Here is a 20,143-nt window from a genome sequence, read left to right as displayed (position 1 = left end):
CAAGCACACAGACTCTTGACTGTAACTAAGTGAAATTTAGCGAGACAGCTGGAGTGAGGAACGAGGCACAAAAGGAAGTATCCTTTTTTTCCATGAAAACACTGCCCTGCTGACCAATACCCTCCTGGTGTTATGAAGGGCTCAGTGTTCTATTAATGAGTTCTATTTGTACACCGCTGCAGATAAACACTCCAAAAGGCTTTTAGCACACATACTCACACACACTAACATATGGTTCATATATGCACTTAGACATACCAACTGTGAGACACACCAACACACCCCTGTAGCCCAGCGAGAAAAAAGAAAGAAAGAACGTCACTCTCCTCACACAGCAGCTGATCTTAACAACCTCATTTCAGTGCAGAGTAGAGAGCGAGAAAAGAGAAGAAAGACGGCAAAAGGACATTATGCTTCTTTGTGTGAAGTCTGGGTACGAGGGTGGAGTGTGTTTGGGCTGATATGGTTGTGGATGAATGAGAAGGTAGAGCAGACATTCTGAGGAAGCACTATTTAGAGAAAAGTTAGTGTATTTCAATTTCTCCATCTCAAGGACGGACACACCAACGACACAAACCTCTTACGCCCCGAGTATACTTGCTACTACGCGAGCGCATGACATCAGCCTTCCATATCCTGGTTTGTAGCCTTTGTGGTGCACATCCTCAAAAAATAACACGATGCCAAAATAGCTGGCAACAGATCATCTCTACTTTTGGTGTTTTACGCCGTCTGGTTTATGTGGTGCTCCCTCTCGAGGAATCATCCAGTAACACACGTTGTACATAGGCAAGTATGTGAACATTTACATTCATAGGCTTCACGGAAAAGGCTAGTTCAAAAGCAAGTATATTTGAGCCCTTAGTAACCCTTAACTTGTGGTTGATTGTCCAGGGCCTGTATCCATAAACATTCTGAGAATCCTCTCTGAGCGCTCCTAACTTAGCTTAAAAAATCCGAGCTATTATTTCTAGTTTAGGAGTGAGTTAGGAACATAGAGCAACTCTGAGCAAGGAAGAGATGAACTTTTGTCTCAGTGAGGAGGCGTGGTTGACCCCATTGCTAGGTACAGTATGACACATTTTTTTCAGAAGCTGTGATTGGTTGAGCTAAAAAAAAAAAAGGGAGAAAAAAGGTGCTCTCTTAGTAATAATGGAAATAGACAGATAATTAAATCTAGTCAGACATTGTGTACACAAAGCAGTGTACAGCCATTTACAACAGAGGCACATAATGTTCTTATGTGTATAATAGGCCCATAACTACAGTACATATTGAACCAGATAGGAAGCTTGTGCAGCCGACTAATGATAAATACAGCATCTATTCGAAGGGCAAAGAGTAGAAGGTGAAGAACATACCTGCAATATGTTCAGCCTATACTGTAGATCAAGCCTCTAACCCTGGTCAGTAATGTAGAAATTCATTCATTGACCCAACAGCTGGCAGTGAACCGCAGAGAGAACACAGCTCAACTCTTCACTAACCAGCTCAGAATGAGAGTAAGCTCACAGGTCCTGTAGCCTAGAGCACTTCTGAGTGTGGTTTATATTGCCACTGCAGCACTCCTAGCTTTTCAATTCACATCAATTATCAATAACCCCCCCCCCCCCCCCCCCCCCCCCCCCCCCCACAGCACTTACTGTATACAGTCTCTCTCTGCCACTCACCAAAATGTGAACATCAGTTCTCCCAGCCTATAGGGGGGAGATAAAATGAAAGCGAGGGCAGGGGAATCCTCTCCAATATATACCTTTTCTCTTCTTTTTTTTTTTCTCAGAAAGACTAATACAACAGCAGGGGAGAGCTATGTTCATGGGATTCAGAGTCCTTTTACTGTTATACTGGGGAGAAAAGGCACAGGAGCAAAGTTTTTTTTTTCTGTAAAATGATGAAGCCAGAAAGAAGCTTGAGCAAGGTGCTGACGAGTGAAATGACGAGGGATGTGATGAAACAGGCAGAACGATGGAAAACTACTCCAACGATGAAGCAAGATGTCAGTCATGTAAGGGTGCAGAACTTTATTTATTAACTAAATGTGGGGGAGGTTTTTTCTTTTTTTAAGAGAGTAGAGCTTTGATGAAGAGACACTACACCATACTGGAAATATTATTTGCAAAAGAGGCTGTTGTCTCTTTTGCCCTCAAGCTTCACACTAAATGTTCTAAAAATAAAGTATGTTAGTTTAACCTGCTATGGATCAAATATGCCGAATTAGTTCCAGTGTCTCCATTTGTTTTTCAAATTGGGAAAGCAACTATAATTGCGGCATTAGCAAGTAAAGAGTTGTAGGCAGTTTAGGGGCACTGTGCCATGACCAGGAGTAAGAAATACCATTATTGATTCTTTAATCGAAAGCAGCAGTGATTTATACTCTCCTCATTAATTAGATATTGATCTATTACATACGCTGGTTTTCTTATATTCTATTGGATTGTTCCGTTGACTGCACTGTGATCTTTGAAATCGTTTAATGAGATTATATATTAAGCCTCCGTTGGTTTCCCTCCACATACTTTCTCACTCTTTAACATTGGGCGAGTGAATGCCAGCAGTGGTGAATCGGCTGCCCCTGCTAAAACCTGTCTGTGTGGACGGGTTGGGACGAGGACACAGAACGGGATCCCCTACCCATCCTGCTCCCAGAGGCCATTTCATTAGAACAAGCCAGTTGAGCTGCTCTGTGCTGGACTCGGGCCCCCACTGACCAAATAAAAATATCCTGAACTAGACTGATTGTGTGGAGAAGGGTGAGGGAAGGAAAGCCAGCAAAAAAAATAACAAACAACAATTTACAGAATGGACAGGCTTAGCTTCAAAGTAAAGCCTGACTGACATTCATAGAAGCTGCATCCCAGGCTCTGAGTCAGCAGAGAGAGATGTTGGGTGGCAGGAGTGAATAAAGTTTCTGTGTCTACAGTACAGAGGACATGCATACAGAATGTTTTTTATTATTTTAAGGCAACACTGAACTTAGGACCTGAAGAGACTCCTACTCCAGCTGCAGAGCAACTACAGTGGATCAAAGGTTGTTCATTTTGACTGTATGCAAGCTAGAATCCAGTCTTGACATTGGATTATGTTTCAGTAACTTGGTGTGCCAAATGAATGGGAGAACTGTTATACTAAAATAGGACCCCTTCCATCTGGATGGAAATCTTTTATTATATGGAATAAGAATTAACTCTACAGGGATAAGTGGACCTATAACCACACTGGCTAAGTGTCCCCCACAGTATAACAGACACTCACCCCCCCCTGACCCCCCCTTACTGTAGAGGCACTTAGGCTTGTACACTCACCTTGGTGCATATTAAATGGACTCACCTCTTTGTGGATAATATGGTGAAGGATGAGTCATTTGACATTGACACTTTTTTTTCCTCTCCTAATATCTACATACAAGTTTGCATGGTATTTGCACCACTGAAACATCCATTCATCTTTGCACTGCAACCCTAATGTAATATCCATCTCTGTAATTGTAGGTGGACTGTTTCTATTGACACAGCCCATAAAGTCGTGCAGTGACATTCACAGTCAACAGGACATTGACGAGGAAGTAATCTTGTAATTGGTTTAATGAAGTTGTGTGGCCAATAGGGGCCAGGTGGTTGGGTAGATAGTATCAGCGTTGTCTCTACCTGGAGCTTGCATGTATAGAGCCTAGGTCTGTTGACAGTGGAGATGCTGTTTGGGCTCTGATGGCCATGTGGTGGAGAAGTTAAGACATAGAAGTCCTGTGTGTAGGTATGGTGGGCGGTGGGAGCTAGCATGGAGGGGGGGTGGCTCTCGGACATTGGAGCTCATTGTCCAGCCTCCCCTAGCTGTCGTGCATGGGACTAATTGGACAAAACACAAGTGTGGTTCCAACTTGATGACCCCGTTGATGTCCTGGCTCTTGCTGCCCATCAGTCTACACGGTTTAATTAGGTGGCCAATAGGGGCCATGTGGATAGGTAATATCGGTTTGGTGGCGGTGGCAACTAAGAGCCAATAGGTAGGTTTTATAATTTACCAGTAGGTCTAAGAGTTATTATTCGGATGAGGGGTTTATTTGCTGAACACTTATTCTTTCTTAAGGGCACAAGTGTCTTGTGTTTATTTAATAAAATAGCACTCAAAATGAGCCTGGCATTCCAGCAACATTTCTGGTTTAACACATAATCGATTGGTGGAGACATTAATTTATATTGCAATTTGTCATTGGTTGCAGGCCTTATTATAAACAAGCAGGATGCAAAATATATTAAAGTGGTTGAGATTACTTAGAAACAGTGTTGCCATGAATTGATTGGTCCAAAGGAACTCATCAAAACTCCAGACGCAGTCTGGCTATAATGCAGGCATATGTTTGACTAAGAACGTTGGACAAAATAAATTGGGTTTAAATACATTTTCTTTAATTGCTCCCTTGTTTGTCTTCCCATTTGTTGGTTTCCTACTGCAAGAAAACAACTGGGGTGAAAAGTAAATTAGAGGCCTGTAAATACACAAGATGACTTATTTTAGCTATAAAGGGCATTGTGGCTACATGATGCAGATGTCTAATGCTGCCTTCAGGGCACTTAGCATGCTGGTGGATATCCTCACTGCACAGCCTATTAGCACTCTGCCAGGACATTTTGCAAATACAGTTCCTGACAGCATGACAGAGTGATTGATGGCAGCCTGCTTGGGTACAACTAGCCAGTCCTGATGCTGTGATAGCACTGTGTGTAAAATAACTGATATGAGGAGTGCTCTGTTCTTTTTTGCCTATAGAGGACAAACATCTGACTGATTCTGCTGTCCATTTTTCAACAGTCTATCAAGAGAAATAATACAAGCTAACACTGAGCTTACTACTAATAGCCCTTTGTATAATGTTCTTGGATTGTGAGAAGAAGCTAATGTTGTTGAATTTGCAATGGAGCGAGTTTCAGAGGCTATAAATATAATCCTAATGACAGCACTTGGGATGTACTGTAAAGAGCTTTGGGGGCCACACTGGCTTACTCTTCTAATGAGCCAACCGAGAGGCACAGCACAACAAGAGAGTGATGAGAAATTCTAGGGGGATGTAATGAAGTTAGCACACACAGTTGGCATGATCTCTTCATGTTCCATCTTTAAAACCCATTAATGAATCCCTTTCACCGTCTTTCTTTTGTCTACCTTGTTGGTAACAGGTAACAGTTTTCTCTCTCTATTCCTTAATAGAGTCTTAATTGGCATTATTATATTAGGACAGTACAAGCAAAATGCTATCAAACTTGAAATGCTATCAAATGCATTTGAAAGAGAACCTCAATCAAAGAATTTCTGAAGGTACCAAGGTCTTTAAAAGGTACCCTACCAGAAAAAAGAATTCTCTAACACATACCAACAAATGAATTTGATAGAGGTTTCAGCCTGTTTCCAATACAAATTCTACTTGTTCTCAAGTGTACTGCATTAATAATCTTCTCTGATAAGTGCAGTGATCTCTTTCAATGTATTCCGTCTGAATGTGAGGATACATTAAATATTTCTGAAGCAAGGATAATTGCAATGAGAACAAGTTTAAATAACTCATCCAAATGCAGGGGTTCTGCAAAAATGCAGCATGTTAAGAAATGAACCAATATCATGAAATGGTCCAGCCACAAAATAAGCATCCTTATGAGTTCTTGATGTAAGTGTCATACAAATCTATCTAATTTTGATCCTTGTATGCAGTTATAATGGCCAACAAGAGTCTGTGTGACTGATTGTTTGAAGGTGAAAAATGAATCATCAGTTCTCAAAAAAAAAAAAAAGAAGCTTTATAAGATAAGATAAGATTTATATTTTGCCTTTTTGTGCAAGAAAAGAGATAGGACTGAGAATAGAGTTGGAAATCAGGAAGAGAGAGAGTAGGGTATTGGAGGACCATGGCCTCCATACATGGGGCGCATGCACTAACCACTGCGCCACCAGCGCCCCTATAATTAATGTGTTTGCACAAAAAACTGTTGTTTTTAGAAAAACATAAAGAGTTTAGAAATATTTTCAAAAGTGTCAGTAAACCTCTACTGGCCAGAAACCATAAACCAGTGCCTAATTGTTGCCTCCACAAACTGCCTTATGAAAATGTATGAATTGCTGGCAATTATCAACAAGAAATATTCAAACTATTTTTATCTATTCGCAGCATGCTGAATGTTTTTCTTTCATTTTGAATAACAATACACATAGTCATTATCACAATACAATTAGCGCCATGAAGCCTCTTGCCAATAAAACCAAGTTTGGACTGCTTAAATCCAAACTCTATTAACTTCTCAGTCAGCGAGATCTGAAAGCCAATTCAAAGATTATTGACTATTAAAAAGGTAAAGCTAGTGGTTATATATACTTGGGCCTGGCTTTTTTAACAGATAAAAGTAGTTCAGTTGGAGGGAGAGGTTGGGCTTCAGCAATGAGGATTTGCATTAGTGTGCTTTGCCTCAGTTCCAAAAAGGCAGTAATCTTAACTTCAGAACTTACAATTCACTAGTTTATTTGGTTCATATCACAATAGATGTTGACAGGTTTTGGAACAAGGCTGCCTTCAGAGCATTTGTTAGACTGATTGTAGGCCGACAAGTTCCGTTCAATAAGATGTACAAAGAGCAAGGTCACTACACAGCTGGATGCCGGGTCCAATTAATCAAGAACCAATCACCTCTTTGATCACAGCAAAGTTGACTTCCATAGCACTACAAATAGGACAGTTCTAAATAGTACTTGGGTTTATACAGTAAACGGTAAAAGTAAATCAAGTTGTCCTAATTAAAAAAAGCATTTCAAGCTGAAATCATCATGAAGTCCATTTTGGCATCATTGTGTCGAGAGTAAGAACCCTAAGCTTTTTTCCTTTCATATATGCTTCCTTCACTGAGTCTTCCCAGGGAACAGTCTGTTCTATAAAATAAAGTGTCCACAGACTCACAGACCACAACACTAGATCAGGCCTCAGCTTTGTACAAACTTTGTACCTACCTCCTTGACATTTGTTTTTGCTGCCATGAATACCAGCCTTGCGACAGACTAAACTCAAAGCCTGTGTCCACAAAATAATTGTATGCTTGTATGGTCGACACACATTTCCAATTGCCTATTCATCTCTGGTTCCAAAAAGGGTTGAAGTTCATTGTTAAATTCATTTGGTTGAGTTACAACGTGAACACAACAACTGACTGTTCAAAATTGACAATCCTTCTGCAGGATAAGGAAACTTTTTGTCAGACCTGCAGACTCTCAGTTTCATGTTGTAATCTTACCTTAATCTTTATTATTACAGACTTTACATAACCGCAATGACTGTTTTAACATATATAGAAGCTGAATACAAGCTTGACCTACCATGGCTAATGGCACGATGCCACCCAGGTCCTGCGGTGCCAGGCGGATGAGTATCGGCACCTCACTGGTCACGGACCGGGTCAGCGGATACTCCACCTGCCACGTCACCTCCCGTCCCCCCTGATTCATCATCAGCCCATTCACCTCCAGGTCCACCTGCAGCACTCGCTGGTATCCTGCTGCCTCCGCTCTGCAAAGAGAGAGAGAGGGAGACGTGTGTCAAGAGAGGATTTAGATAAAAGAGGTGGGAAAATAAAGAGATAGAAAAGTAAGATAGGAGGCAGCGGAAAAGCAGAAAAAATTACACGGTGGGAATTAAGTTGGAGTCAAAGGGATGAAAAGTAGAGAGAAAATAAACAAGTTCAAATAAGGTAAACTGAACTAAAGTGCAAAAAGTCAGAAATGAAGACAGCCTGGTATATATACATAGGAAAAAGTCAAAAGTAAATTAATCATCATATATATAAAGATGAGTGTTTGATGTTTCTGGATGAAACTGAAGAGCAGCAGTTGAGAATGAAGTGTATATTTCAGTCAGCCATGAAAACTAATAATTTATCAGTAGTGGATGGTTAAGCTGTTGCTGTAACACCACTATTTGCAGTATCTACTAATGAATTAGTTACTTTCCAGATTCATTAACAGCGTTACAATTACTTACATTGAAAAGCATTCTTTACTCGTTACTTTTTGGGAAACAGCCGTCAACAAGCGGATAAGGTTACGCTAACGCTAGCACAGTTAGCATCCTAGGAGAAAGAACTTTGCGCGTCGTAAACAAACACAGGCAGGTGATCATTCAGCTTTCTGTCTCGGAAATACAGACAATATTTTCCTCTGCTCGAGTTAAACCACAAGATATTGCAGTGAGTTGTCGTCTGTGTGCAGGAAGGAAAGATTCTCTCAAAAGAATGAAGCATCAAGCTAAACAACAACAACAACACGCTTCTACTAAACTAGCTGTTAGAGAGATAAGTTACTCATTTTCAGTAACATGCCCAACACTTACGGTATCACATTCATGTGTTTAAACACTGCATCTGCAAAGTGATTTTCTCTCAGCTGATGGGGATGCAAACAAAGCCGAAAAAAAAACCCCAATGAATTCAAGATTCTCCAAACATATTCGACTTGCTGGAGTGCTGTGGTGGGATTAAGCTGCTGCTGCCTCTCCCTCAGGTATTTTTGTAACAGTAAGATCTGGATGCAACACCTCCACACACAGGCACTTTTTTTCTCAGAAATAAAATTCAACCTCAGAGATCTAAAATGTGCTCACATATTGTGCGACATATTTAAGTGAAGTAAACACCAAAGTTTAAGGCAACTGAAAGAGGAAATAAATGAATGTGTTAGGCTTTAGTTTAAAGTTCTCTCGAGGCATATTTACTCTTTATACTGTATATCTATATTTCTTAGTGCAGTATGTTCGATTTCTAGTTGTCACATTTTCAACAAGTCTGGAGAGAGCCCAAACTGAGCATAAGGAGGGGGTGTTTAGCGGGAAGAGCCAAGATTTCCCTTGAACATCTATTGGCTAAGTTTGTATCTAAAACTCCCCCTCTTTATGAGTTCTCACTTCAGAGGCCAGCCTCACTTCAAAGCTGAGATGTAAAGATCCTCTCTGGTAGAAAAGTTGAAGGGATAAAAGCTTAGAGGATGAAAATCGTTGTGGATAAAAATAGCTTGAATGGAAAGTCTGGCTCAGGCTGAAAAAAGCTTTTTAGTTTCAGTGGGTAATGTTCTGAATTATACTTAATGTGTTTCCAAATACCACAGAGGAGCGCTGACTCTGGGTGATAGAGGTGAATGTCGGGTGTGAATGTGGCCGCACAGTGAGCTCTGTTGAGTTAAAACTCTGTCTGACAACAGAGGAGTGAAACAGTTGTACTGACTTAGTCGGCTCTGATGTTTGTGCTGTGGGATAAGGCTGGTGGAAGTTCATATTTTCTTTTTCAAATTAACATTTATCCAAATAACATATGTTCCACAGAGCTCAATTGTATTAAAATCTATTAAAACAATGACATGGGGGCTTAGTACAACCAAACTCATGCCTACAAAGTCTGCCCGGAACCTATGGTGTCATGATTGATGATAAGCTAACACTTAAGGTTCAAGTGGCTTAGAATGCCCGGTCATGTCTATTTGCCCTGTACAACATCAGATAGATCATACCTTACCTGTCAGAGTCTACACCTCTCAGGTTCAGGCTCTTGTGATATCACACATTGACTATTGTAACTCCCTACATGCACTATCAAACCATTGCAGATGATCCAAAATGCAGCAGCGCGACTGGTCTTCAACCTACCCAAAAGAGCACATGAATCCCTCCACCATTTATAACCCTGCTGCTTGCTTACAAAACAGCAAAAAACGTACCTAAACTCTCTCATCCAGTTCTACACACCGTCCAACGACTAACGACAATGCAGGGCATCTACTCAAACCTTCACAACATTGCCCTGAGTCTCTAACTAGACTCTTCTCCTCTGTCGCCCTGGAATGAAATACCAAACTCCATTCGATCTGCAGAGTGTCTTGCATCTTTAAGAAAAAGCTAAAGACCCAGCTTTTTCATGAATACCTATTCCCTGTCATATATGCACTTAATGATATTCATGATGATTTTGATGATGATGTTTTTTTTGTTTGATTATGACAATGAAGATTTAGGATGGTTTTGATGCTGATCAGAACTCTCAAGAACAGCTGTCGATGTTGTGCTTTGCCTCTGTGCACTGCCTGTCAGCACTTGTGTCTGATCAAACTAAAAGCTGTCGTTTTGCACTGAGTGAAGTTGTTTTCTCCTTTCTAGATCCTTGCTTGTGTTGTACTTTCTCTCTAATGTATGTCGCTTTGGATAAAAGTGTCCACTAATTTGAATTGTAGAATTGTAGAATCTTTAAGTTATAGGTCAGAAACAGTGCTATTTTGACCCTGTTGAGACTTCTAAGTGTGAAAACAAGGCAGTCCAAAAACTGCTTTGGTATTTACTACAGTAAAAAAACAGAATTTGTAAAATATGCTGTGTCGACCATAAACCAAGAAAAACGAATGCAGCTTTAAGGTTAGAAACAAGATGTTTGCGCTTTTTAATCATCGTTTCAAGTAGGGGCTGAAAAATATCTGGGCTCATTTCCTCTTCATCAAAGTTAAACATTAAAAGCCAAGCAGAAAAAATAACAGAGAGCTCACATTGAACTCTTAAAGTAAACTGAAGTTTTAAGCTCAACCTGAGGTAACTGATTAGTTAAAAATGTCTTATTTTAGGTCCATCCATTGGTTTACTTTTCGTTTGCTTACTCTTTTTGTAGTTAGCTACATTGTGATTTCCCCTCCTCCCTGACTACATGCTGTGCTCAGGGGTAGGGACTGCAGTGATTATGTGTTTTAAGCTTATTGTGAACAATTGCAGACAAATCAATGATCTGCAGCAGAGAGTTCAGTTGTGTTTTACACCAAAGCCGCAAACAATCAGAGCTTTAGTGCTGAACAGTACAATACAACTCTGCTTCACTCCCTTATTCAATCTGTCTTTTTCTCTCTTGTCTCTATTTGTGTCCTTTTTCTTCCCCTCTCTTTATCTTTATCCTCTGACTCACCTGCAGTGTTTTGTTGCACCAAAAGAGTTCAGTCTCTCTCTCTCTCTAACCCCTCATCCCGTCACCCAGTGTGTGTTTGAGATGATGAATGTCTGCAGCCCATCCGTCGGAGAGGTCAGCCAACTTCCTGCTTGTCTTAGAATCATGTGCCCGTTTCTCACTGTGATTTACATACAATTAAACACACTCACATGAGACTGTTTCTGTGTCTGACTCTTGCTCTACAGGAGAATAAAGTACGGAAACAAGGTGAAAAAGGCCAAATTAAACGAAAACTCTCTTCTGAGATTACAGAAATGAATATAAAAGCCGAAAGAAACAAAATCCATGAACATAGTTTGTGTTGAAATGAGGTGAAAAATCGGTCATGTCATTCTGACACGGCTTTTGAGGTTTCTCAATTTGTCAGTCCTATTGTTGTGTGTGAAAGCACAAACAGAAAAAGGCGGGCAAAAAACACAGGCGACTTTGTGTTCTGTAAGATACATTTCAAACACAAACCATGTCGTAACTAAGAGGCTCTGAGCAGAAATAAGTGGCATAACAACAACAAAGAGACGGACCAGAATGAAATTCCTTTTGGTGAAAAACGGGGACATAAAAGTGTCACTGAGGAACACAAAAGCTGTGTTAAACATGCAGCCATGTTTTCTTCTTTTCACTCTGAACATCTCGGTGGATATCTGGCTCTGTGAAAGGTAGAGAAAGAAAAGTCTGCTGTCTCTTTCTGGAGACCTGAGGGGCTACCTTTCATGCACAGCAGTGATTTGGTTAGCTCTGACAACAATGACGCATCAAAGAGCTGAATCTTTATCTACACAGAGAAGTGAGTCCAACAATAGAAAGCGAGGGAGGGAGGCAGTTTGTGAGCCTGCGTACAGTTTGTGTTTCCATGCACTAATATGAATACCACAAACAGCTTCATTCAGGTATATATGAAACATTTTTTTCTATTATGGGGCAAGAATACAAAAGGATTGAACTTCATAGCCACAAAGTGGAAAGTATTTTGTACTTCATTGTGACGATATGATTAAAAAAAAGAAGAGAAAATGCTGCATGAGAACTTTTTATGTGGTCAGATTTCTGGTGTACAACACGGGTGACACAAAGGGTTAATATACAATGATGTTGAATTTAGAAATGGAGCTATCACTCACATTTTAAAAGCCAAGATCTGTGGACATATAGACCTATCTGAAACAGGACAATTTAGACAGATGGTGAATTTGTATGGACAACAGTATGCAGTTGCTTTAGCCATAATTGGATCTTGACATGAGAGAGCAGTAGAAATTCAACACAGCAGCTGTGACAGCAGGTGGGATGGAAAACTCCTGCTGGCCATCTGGCTTCACATAAAGATAAAAATCTATTTCATGTCTCCTGAGTGAGCTACAACTTCTTTTTCAATTGTAAGATTTGAAAAAAAAATATGAAGTGACAATTATTTGACAGTCTAAAATATATAAAAGGAACCTAAAGTCCTGCATGTTGTCATTCACATGTTTTATTTGGTAGCAACTGATCAGCTAAGACTCCATGAGGTCCCGTACACCCATCATTCATTATCTGTGGTGTGTTCATTGACCCAAAAGTATTTCCACAAGAAGAGTGTTAACAGGCGCTCTTTATTTCATGAACATTAAAGGTAACATAATATCCTCCTTTTCAAAAAGTTTAAATAAATCACAGAGGTCACCAAAACATGCCTTTGAAGTTTCATGCTATAAATCCACTCTGATCCTGTATTTAATCGTGCCTGTAAACTCCTCTATTTCAGCCCTGCTCAGAACAGGCTGTTTCTGTGTCTACATCTTTAAATGCAAATTAGCTGTGTCTGACCACGCCCCTCTCTGGAAGAGGATGTGGTTTGGGCTTTCTTGCAGCATGTCCTATTGTTTACGGTGAGAAGGCAGACTCAGAGGTCAGAACAAACACCTAGCTGTGGGAGTGTCACCCACCTGGGGGAGGGGTTACTGCCCTTTGTGATGTCATGAAGGGAAAATCTCTCAAACGGCCTGTTTGACTGAGAAGACTGAGAGGATGGACTTTTCTCATAATAGGGGCATTTGTAGACAGGCTATGGACTCATATTAGTGTTTTCTAAAAAGATATATGGTGCAGTTTATTTTGCATAATATGTGACCTTTTAAAGTTATCTTCTAAAATGATGAAAACAGAAACGTGGAAATCAGTTTTGCATGGAGTTACTTGTGATAAATATATTTCTTGAACATCCACCTAAGGGTTTCATTGACGTCTCTGCTGGTCACTCCTGGTGACAACAGCATACAGGAAGTCGCTTCTGCAGAACTCCCAGTGAAACTGCAACATGTTGAATTTCTGTTTCTATGGATTGAACAAATTCTCAATTAATGAGACCTAGCATCTTTATGTTTTGTCTACTAATAGCCGTTTAGTTTTTATACTTAATTGAGCTTTACTTGGCTAACTGACCTTTGACTTAAGCTCCATGTGTACAGACACACAAGTGGTGTTCTGATTTCTACTAAGACTAAGATAGAACTCAAGCTCTGTCTTTTTTTTTTTTTTTTTTTTTTTTACTTCTCAAATGTGTTTATGCAGATGATTTACTTTTGCAGCTGTTTAATTATTTCTGGTCTTCTTCCTCCCCAGCTGTGCAGCTCATGTCTCTCCAAACAGGAATATGTTTGATTCTAATTGGTTTAAAGAACGTTCAGGGAAAATTGGATGATATCTCCAGTGAATGAAACCTGATTAGCGTAGTAGCTCAAAGTGTTTCTTCCTACAGTGTAGTTATAGAGGTCATAACACATTAATAGTGGAGATTACCCCTCACTGCGGTAGTTCAGGAGAAACTAACTAGAGTGTGCATGTAATGAGGCCATTTAGCCTGTTGTAGTGGGATGTTATTGGAATATAATGATTATTTATCTTGGCCGGCAGTAGCTCAGCCTGCAGGGACTTGGGTTGGTTCAAGTCCCGGTACCAACCAAAGTATGGAAGTTGGTCAGTTTGGTGGAGACGTGCCAGGTCACACACCACAGCTCTGGTGACGCAGCCCAACTCTCACATCTCTCCTTTAATGCATGTGTAGAAGTATGCATGTGTGTATTTTGAGCCTGAGTGTGTGAGTAGCAAGAGTGTGAACTTGAATTTCCCCTCGGGGATTCATCCAGAATATTTAAAAACATTTTAAATGAGGACCCGATGCAGAAGAAACCATGTTGTGTGAGTGAGTGTGTGTGTGTGTGTCCTGGCTCTTCCCTAATGAGTGTCACTATTTCAGGTCTAATGTCTATCTCTTCTCACCAATGATGCTAATGAGATCAGATTGAAACAAGGAGGACTCGCTCTAACACAGTTCCTCTACCGCTGCAAGAGGGTTTGGGAGAAAGTTGTTATAGACTGGTGTATAGGGCCATAGGAAGCCTGCTGAGTTCAGGATGGTTGATGAGCAACAAAGATGGGCCAGACAAAGACACATAAGAGTTGACAAAAGGCACACAAAAAAAAAATCACGAAATGAACAAATGGCTCAACATTTTTGCGAGGAATTGTGTCATCCAATTATCTAAACACCAATTCTTCCTCAAAGACGTCTCATGAGTCACATTAAAATAGTGAGTAATAGATGGACAGCTCTCATAAAACACTTTGCACAAACATGTTTCTGCTCAGTGATGCCTGTTCCATCTGTGTGGAATGAATGTGTCTACAAAGCCATAAACTTTGACACATGACAGACGGATTATGAAAGAGATCATAATGTGAAAATGTCAAGAGGCTGATGAAACGCAAAATAACCCGTTTACGTTTGATGGATATTTACTCAAATGGGTCAACAACAACAAACAAATAAAAATGATGATACAATAAACTAATGGTAGACATTTTTTAAATACTTCCCCCTTTAAAATCCTCTGAGTCAAAGAAGTCTGAAGGGACATGTTTTTTATGGATATATTCTCAAATCTTTCTCTGGAGCCTCCGAGTGACATCATCATTATCACCTTTAAACTGCTCTCTAGATGACATTTGGTTACGAGCCATGCTTAAGTCGTCACGATCAGTCTTTGTAATATAAACACCATCTTCCATCCCCTCATTGATTCCTGTGAGCTGTCAGAGTGTTGGTGAAACTCTCCAGAGAGCTCTGCTGCTCATCCTCTTATCCTGGACAATAAGATCAAGTCAGTGTGACTAATCTCTTCTCACAGTGTAAACTCTCCACCACATATCACTCTTCTTCCTTTTCTTGTTACTCTCTCACACACACACACACACACACACACACACACACACACACACACACACACAGAGATGACAAGGGATTACATCAAGTTGTCCGTTTCATTATTAGCCCCTCAGTTTCTGCCTGCTACTGTTGAACCTCGTGATTCAGGCTTTTTGTACTGTAGCTTGCGAGGAATCTGTTTGATCATGCATGCTGGATTTTTTTTCTTTTATGTTTCTATCTATCATCTCTATTTTTAGTTTGGTCTTACTACTATTCTCCCATCATTTATGTTACCTCCTTTTTTTTTGTTCTCTTAATGTGCCACAGCACTGTGGGAACAGAGACAACTTGCCATGTCACCTTCCCCACATTTAACTTGTCTTCCCCTTAGAAGGATTCTGATGGATGATTTTTTTTTTGTAACATCTGTACAGATATACAGTGTTTGTATTTTTAAAATCTCTTGAAATTTGACTAGGGCTCCGTTAAATAATCGACACAGCAAAGTATTGCAAATTCTGTTTTCATGATACTCTCTCAATTTCCCTGCTCCACATCAATACATTAAATTAATAAATAATGTCATTTTGTTTCCCTTAAATGTCTGTAATCACAAAAACGTATACGCCCGTAGATGTCACTGTTCAGCTGTTCAGCTGCCTCCTGTATCCTACAGTGACCTCAAGCAAGAGAGAGGGCAGCGAAGAATAAAGTAAAGTGGGCGTGTGTTGCTCATGCAAATAAAGTGGTGAAAGGAAGGAAATATAACAGCAGTGACACAGCCCAACTAATCAACCCATCTACGTTTCCCCACATGCGGTTTGTTTCAGTCAGACCTGCAGCTACGCAGCCACGACACGGACAGAGTTCATAATGTCACCTCATCACTGTGTTTTCGTTTACTCCCTAACTGCACTGTATTTTCTGCGAGCTTTATACTGAACATGATAGAAACAGAGAATTTACCCAAACATGGCAACATGATTAGAAAATCTGAGAATACAGCCGGAGGCCAGGAAGTGTGCAGACACCAGCACAACCTTCATCATTTAGATAATGAGTGATAATTCTAATTCTAATTCTTTTATCCAAAGTGACGTACATCAGAGAGTAAGAACAACACAAGCAAGGATCTAGAAAAAGCAAAGAGCAAACGATCAGCTTTGAGTCCGATTGGACACACAAGTGCTGACAGGAAGTGACCAGAGGCAAAGCACAACATTGACAGCAGTTCTTGAGAGCTCTAATCAGTATAGAAACCATCTTAAAAGTTGTCATTATAAAACCAAAACCATCGTCATTACCATCATAATCATCCTCATCATTAAGTTAGTAGGTATTCATGAAAGAGCTGGGTCTTTAGCTTTTTCTTAAAGGTGCAGAGGGACTCTGCAGATCGAATGGAGTTTGGAAGTTCATTCCACCACCGGGGGGCGACAGAGGAGAAGAGTCTAGTCAGAGACTTAGGACCCTGTTGTGAAGGTTGGATCAGACGCCTTTCATTGGCAGAACGTAGTGGGCGGGAGGGAGTGTAGACCTGGATGACAGAGTTAAAGTGTTTTTGTTGCTGTTTTGTAAGTGAGCAGCAGAGTTTTAAATTTGATGCGAGCAGTAACTGGGAGCCAGTGTAAGAAGATGAACAGCGGAGAGACATGTTCTCTTTTAGGAAGGTTGAAGACCAGTCGTGCTGCTGCATTTTGTATCATCTGCAGGGGTTTGATAGTGCATGTAGGAAGACCTGCAGGTAGAGAGTTGCAATAGTGAATGCGTGATATCACAAGAGCCTGTACCAGGAGCTGTGTAGCATGTTCTGATCTTCCTGATGTTGGAATGTAATTGAGACACAAAAACTTGAATGGGCTATTATCCTTTGTGTTACTGTTAACAGTATTCAAATGAACTGTTACACCTTTTGTGTACCATCATTGAGTGCAGGCTGTTCATAATTTTGGTTCCCATGGGATCAGATACAGGTACTGATATGGTTTAATTTGTATTCTCAGTTTCATATTGAAGCTCAGGTAACACTTAAACTAAGGTCACATTATTCCCCATTAACTAGTTGCTTATTAGCATGCTAATCAGAAGCATACTGGCTGCTTATTAGTCATTATTAAGCACATTTTAATACCTTACTCTACATGACCAAAGTCTTAAGCTAATAGGTCATTAACTAGAGTAAGAGTTTGCCCTCAGTACCCTCCTAATGACTGCTTAGTTATAGTAAGATGAACATGAATTAAGATCTTCTGTGCTTTGCTTATAGTAAAGCCCTTATAAGATCATCATTTGTGTAAGACAACTCCTTAGAGGGTGTAATCGTGATTCGCTGATTTAAAAAATCTACAAAAATGCAGGCTGACATGTGGCAACAACCATGACTGAGTGGAGTGGATGAGATGCAGATCCTCAGGCGGCCACGAGCATCAAAGTGTGATTTTTACTGTGTTCGAGCTGAAGTGAAAGCTTGGCAGCAGTTTTGAAACAGATTTCTCTAAATTGGATGTTTGGGGATCAGTTTGGATTTACTGAGCGATCTCTCACCGAGGGGACATGAGATGTTGGATTGCCTCAGCTCCACCAGGGTATCGACCCCACATCATGACCCCGTTTTAAATGCTGTGAGTGGTGCTTTGAAGTCAGGTCTTTTAGGAAACATGACCACCTGTCTCTCCTCACGTTTGGATGTATAGGTTCAACAACAGTCACAAAGCTCAGATCGATGGAACATTTATTGTACACATTGACGCAAATAACACTCTCAGAATGTCAAAGTATCAGTATCATGTATCATCATAGAAAAGAATAACAAGGCAAATATAGCCTTAAAGGAAAAATTGCATAGTTAACTGCTTATTTCATCATTCTTATTTTGAAAAAAAAAACCTCTCATTAGTCAGTTTTTTTTGTTGACTGAAGTGTATTTTCAATCTTGCTTATGGGTGCAACTATTCATCTATGCAATGCTCCTTATTACATACAGCTTCTACAACAGCATGTCACCTTGAAAATAATAAAGTTTTTTAGAGTCACTTGTAGATTTCTGTCCTAAAAGTCTCTCACTCTGTCTATCTCTCACCAATAAACACACAGAAAAAAAACAACAGGCAAGAACACCTGAATGAACACGCAGAGCCCAACCCAGACCATAACAAACAAACACACTGCTCCCTGGTTCAAATCATTAAATTAGTTTGTGGACAGGGTTAATAAGAATGCTGACCCCACTATGACCCCTCCCTGGCCTGAACCCTTTACTTCTGCTCCCTCGCCTCATTAATCTGTAAAGTAAATAGAACCCTCTCCTCCTGCTAGACGTGAGAGGGATGTGAGGAGAGAGGGAGAAGCACACAGACTTTTGTTTTGGAGCCAATGTGTCCCACCATGACTACAGAAAATATTTTTCATTTTCAATATGAGAAAGAAGAAAATACAATCTTTAGATTTACAGAGATGAAACTTGCAAATACTTCTAATCCATTTCAATCAAAAATGAAATGGATTAGGACATTTTATTTAAAAAAATTCCATTGATTAATCAGCGGATCAATGGCTGCAGCACCAAATGATGATTTTATGAGAAGATGAGGGATCAGCGAGTCTGAGCTCTAAGACACAAGGCCTATACGCCTGCCTTATCGACAGCAGCAGGTTTTATGGCCAATCATCAACTTGTCTGTGTGGGCGACTCTCCACCAGCGCTGTCTTTAGTCTCTGATAAAGGTCAGATTAAAGAACCACACAGTTCTTTTAGGAGGAGAGGTAAATGTTTTACTTTTCATTCTGAATTCATGGTCAGTGTTGATTGCCCTCATTGTCTTCACCTGTGTCATTAGTTTCACCTGTGTCTGATTACCCCTGTGTCTATTTAGTCTCTGTGTTTCTTCTGCGCTGTGTCAGATCATTGTTGTTCGTATGTTGGAGTGTCAGTCTATGTCAAAGTTTCCAGTCTTTCCTAGTGGCTCCTTGGTTTCCCTTTATGGATTTGGTTCTATTACAGAGGGATCAATCAAAGATCTTTATTTTTTCATGATTGATTTTTTTTTTAATAGATTTTCCATGTTTAGTAAGTCTACATTTATGTATCCCAGGATTTGAATTTACTTTAGTAAAATAATCGATTTTTGTCATGAATAATCATGTGACTATACTTGTGCTCCCCCATTCCAATCAGAGGATGGGTCTATCATGGTTAAAGGTAAATGGACTTGAGCTTGTATAGTATAGTGCTTTACTAGTCTCCTAACTACACTTTTTTACTACAGCTACAACTACAGCTTTTACACTGCAGGTCACACATACCCATTCACACACACTGATGGCTTTGTGACAATATATCACCAGCAAATAACACTATATGATGACTTGTGTTGTGTAGGAGAGATGGATGTTGTCTGATTTTCGGAGCTAGAGGTTCTAACAACAGGACAGCAACAAGACTGCACAGGGTGACGCAATAATCAAAGATCTTTCTTTTCACACAGGTTTACTTGGTCACTGATCAAATGTCAAGGATTATGTCACAATCCATCCAAAACTATGTAATTCATAAATGGAGTTGTTAAGGAAGACGGCACGGTGGAGGGGGGGATATAGAATTTCTGAGTAGGAGGACATGCTCTCAATCAATCCCGAGATTAAATTAATCAAAGCTCATTAGTGGCAGCACATCCATTTTGATTTCCATTAATGACGACAGGGTGATCTGGGGAATAAATAAGACTTCCTTTTTTTTATTTTCCCAGAGTACTCCGGTAGCCTCCAGAGGCTGTGGCCTCTATGGAGCCTGAATGATTGCTTAAAGCATTTTAACGCTCAGCAACAAATAAGGGCTCAAACACCACTCATCCAAATTAAATTACATGCAGTATTGATCGCGGATCCATCTAACCATCACATCATAGCCCTCCCTGAACTGCTGTTGGAATATATTTAAATCTAAGAGATGTAGCGAGAGGCGAGC

General features: G+C 40.1%; 1 protein-coding gene across 1 annotated transcript in view; it reads right to left on the bottom strand.

Moving 5' to 3' along the window:
- Nucleotides 1-20,143, bottom strand: part of si:dkey-112m2.1 (transmembrane protein 132C) — a 113,718-nt gene that overhangs the window by 19,812 nt on the left and 73,763 nt on the right. Inside the window, exon 5 of the mRNA XM_061061602.1 lies at nucleotides 7,348-7,537. Coding sequence (XP_060917585.1) covers nucleotides 7,348-7,537 — 190 coding nt within the window. The remainder of the gene's footprint in view (nucleotides 1-7,347; nucleotides 7,538-20,143) is intronic.

This window comes from Labrus mixtus, chromosome 17 (assembly GCF_963584025.1).
Source record: "Labrus mixtus chromosome 17, fLabMix1.1, whole genome shotgun sequence".
Taxonomy (NCBI): domain Eukaryota; kingdom Metazoa; phylum Chordata; class Actinopteri; order Labriformes; family Labridae; genus Labrus; species Labrus mixtus.
The sequence above is the reverse complement of the archived record's forward strand: the minus strand, read 5'-3'. Positions and strand labels throughout refer to the sequence as shown.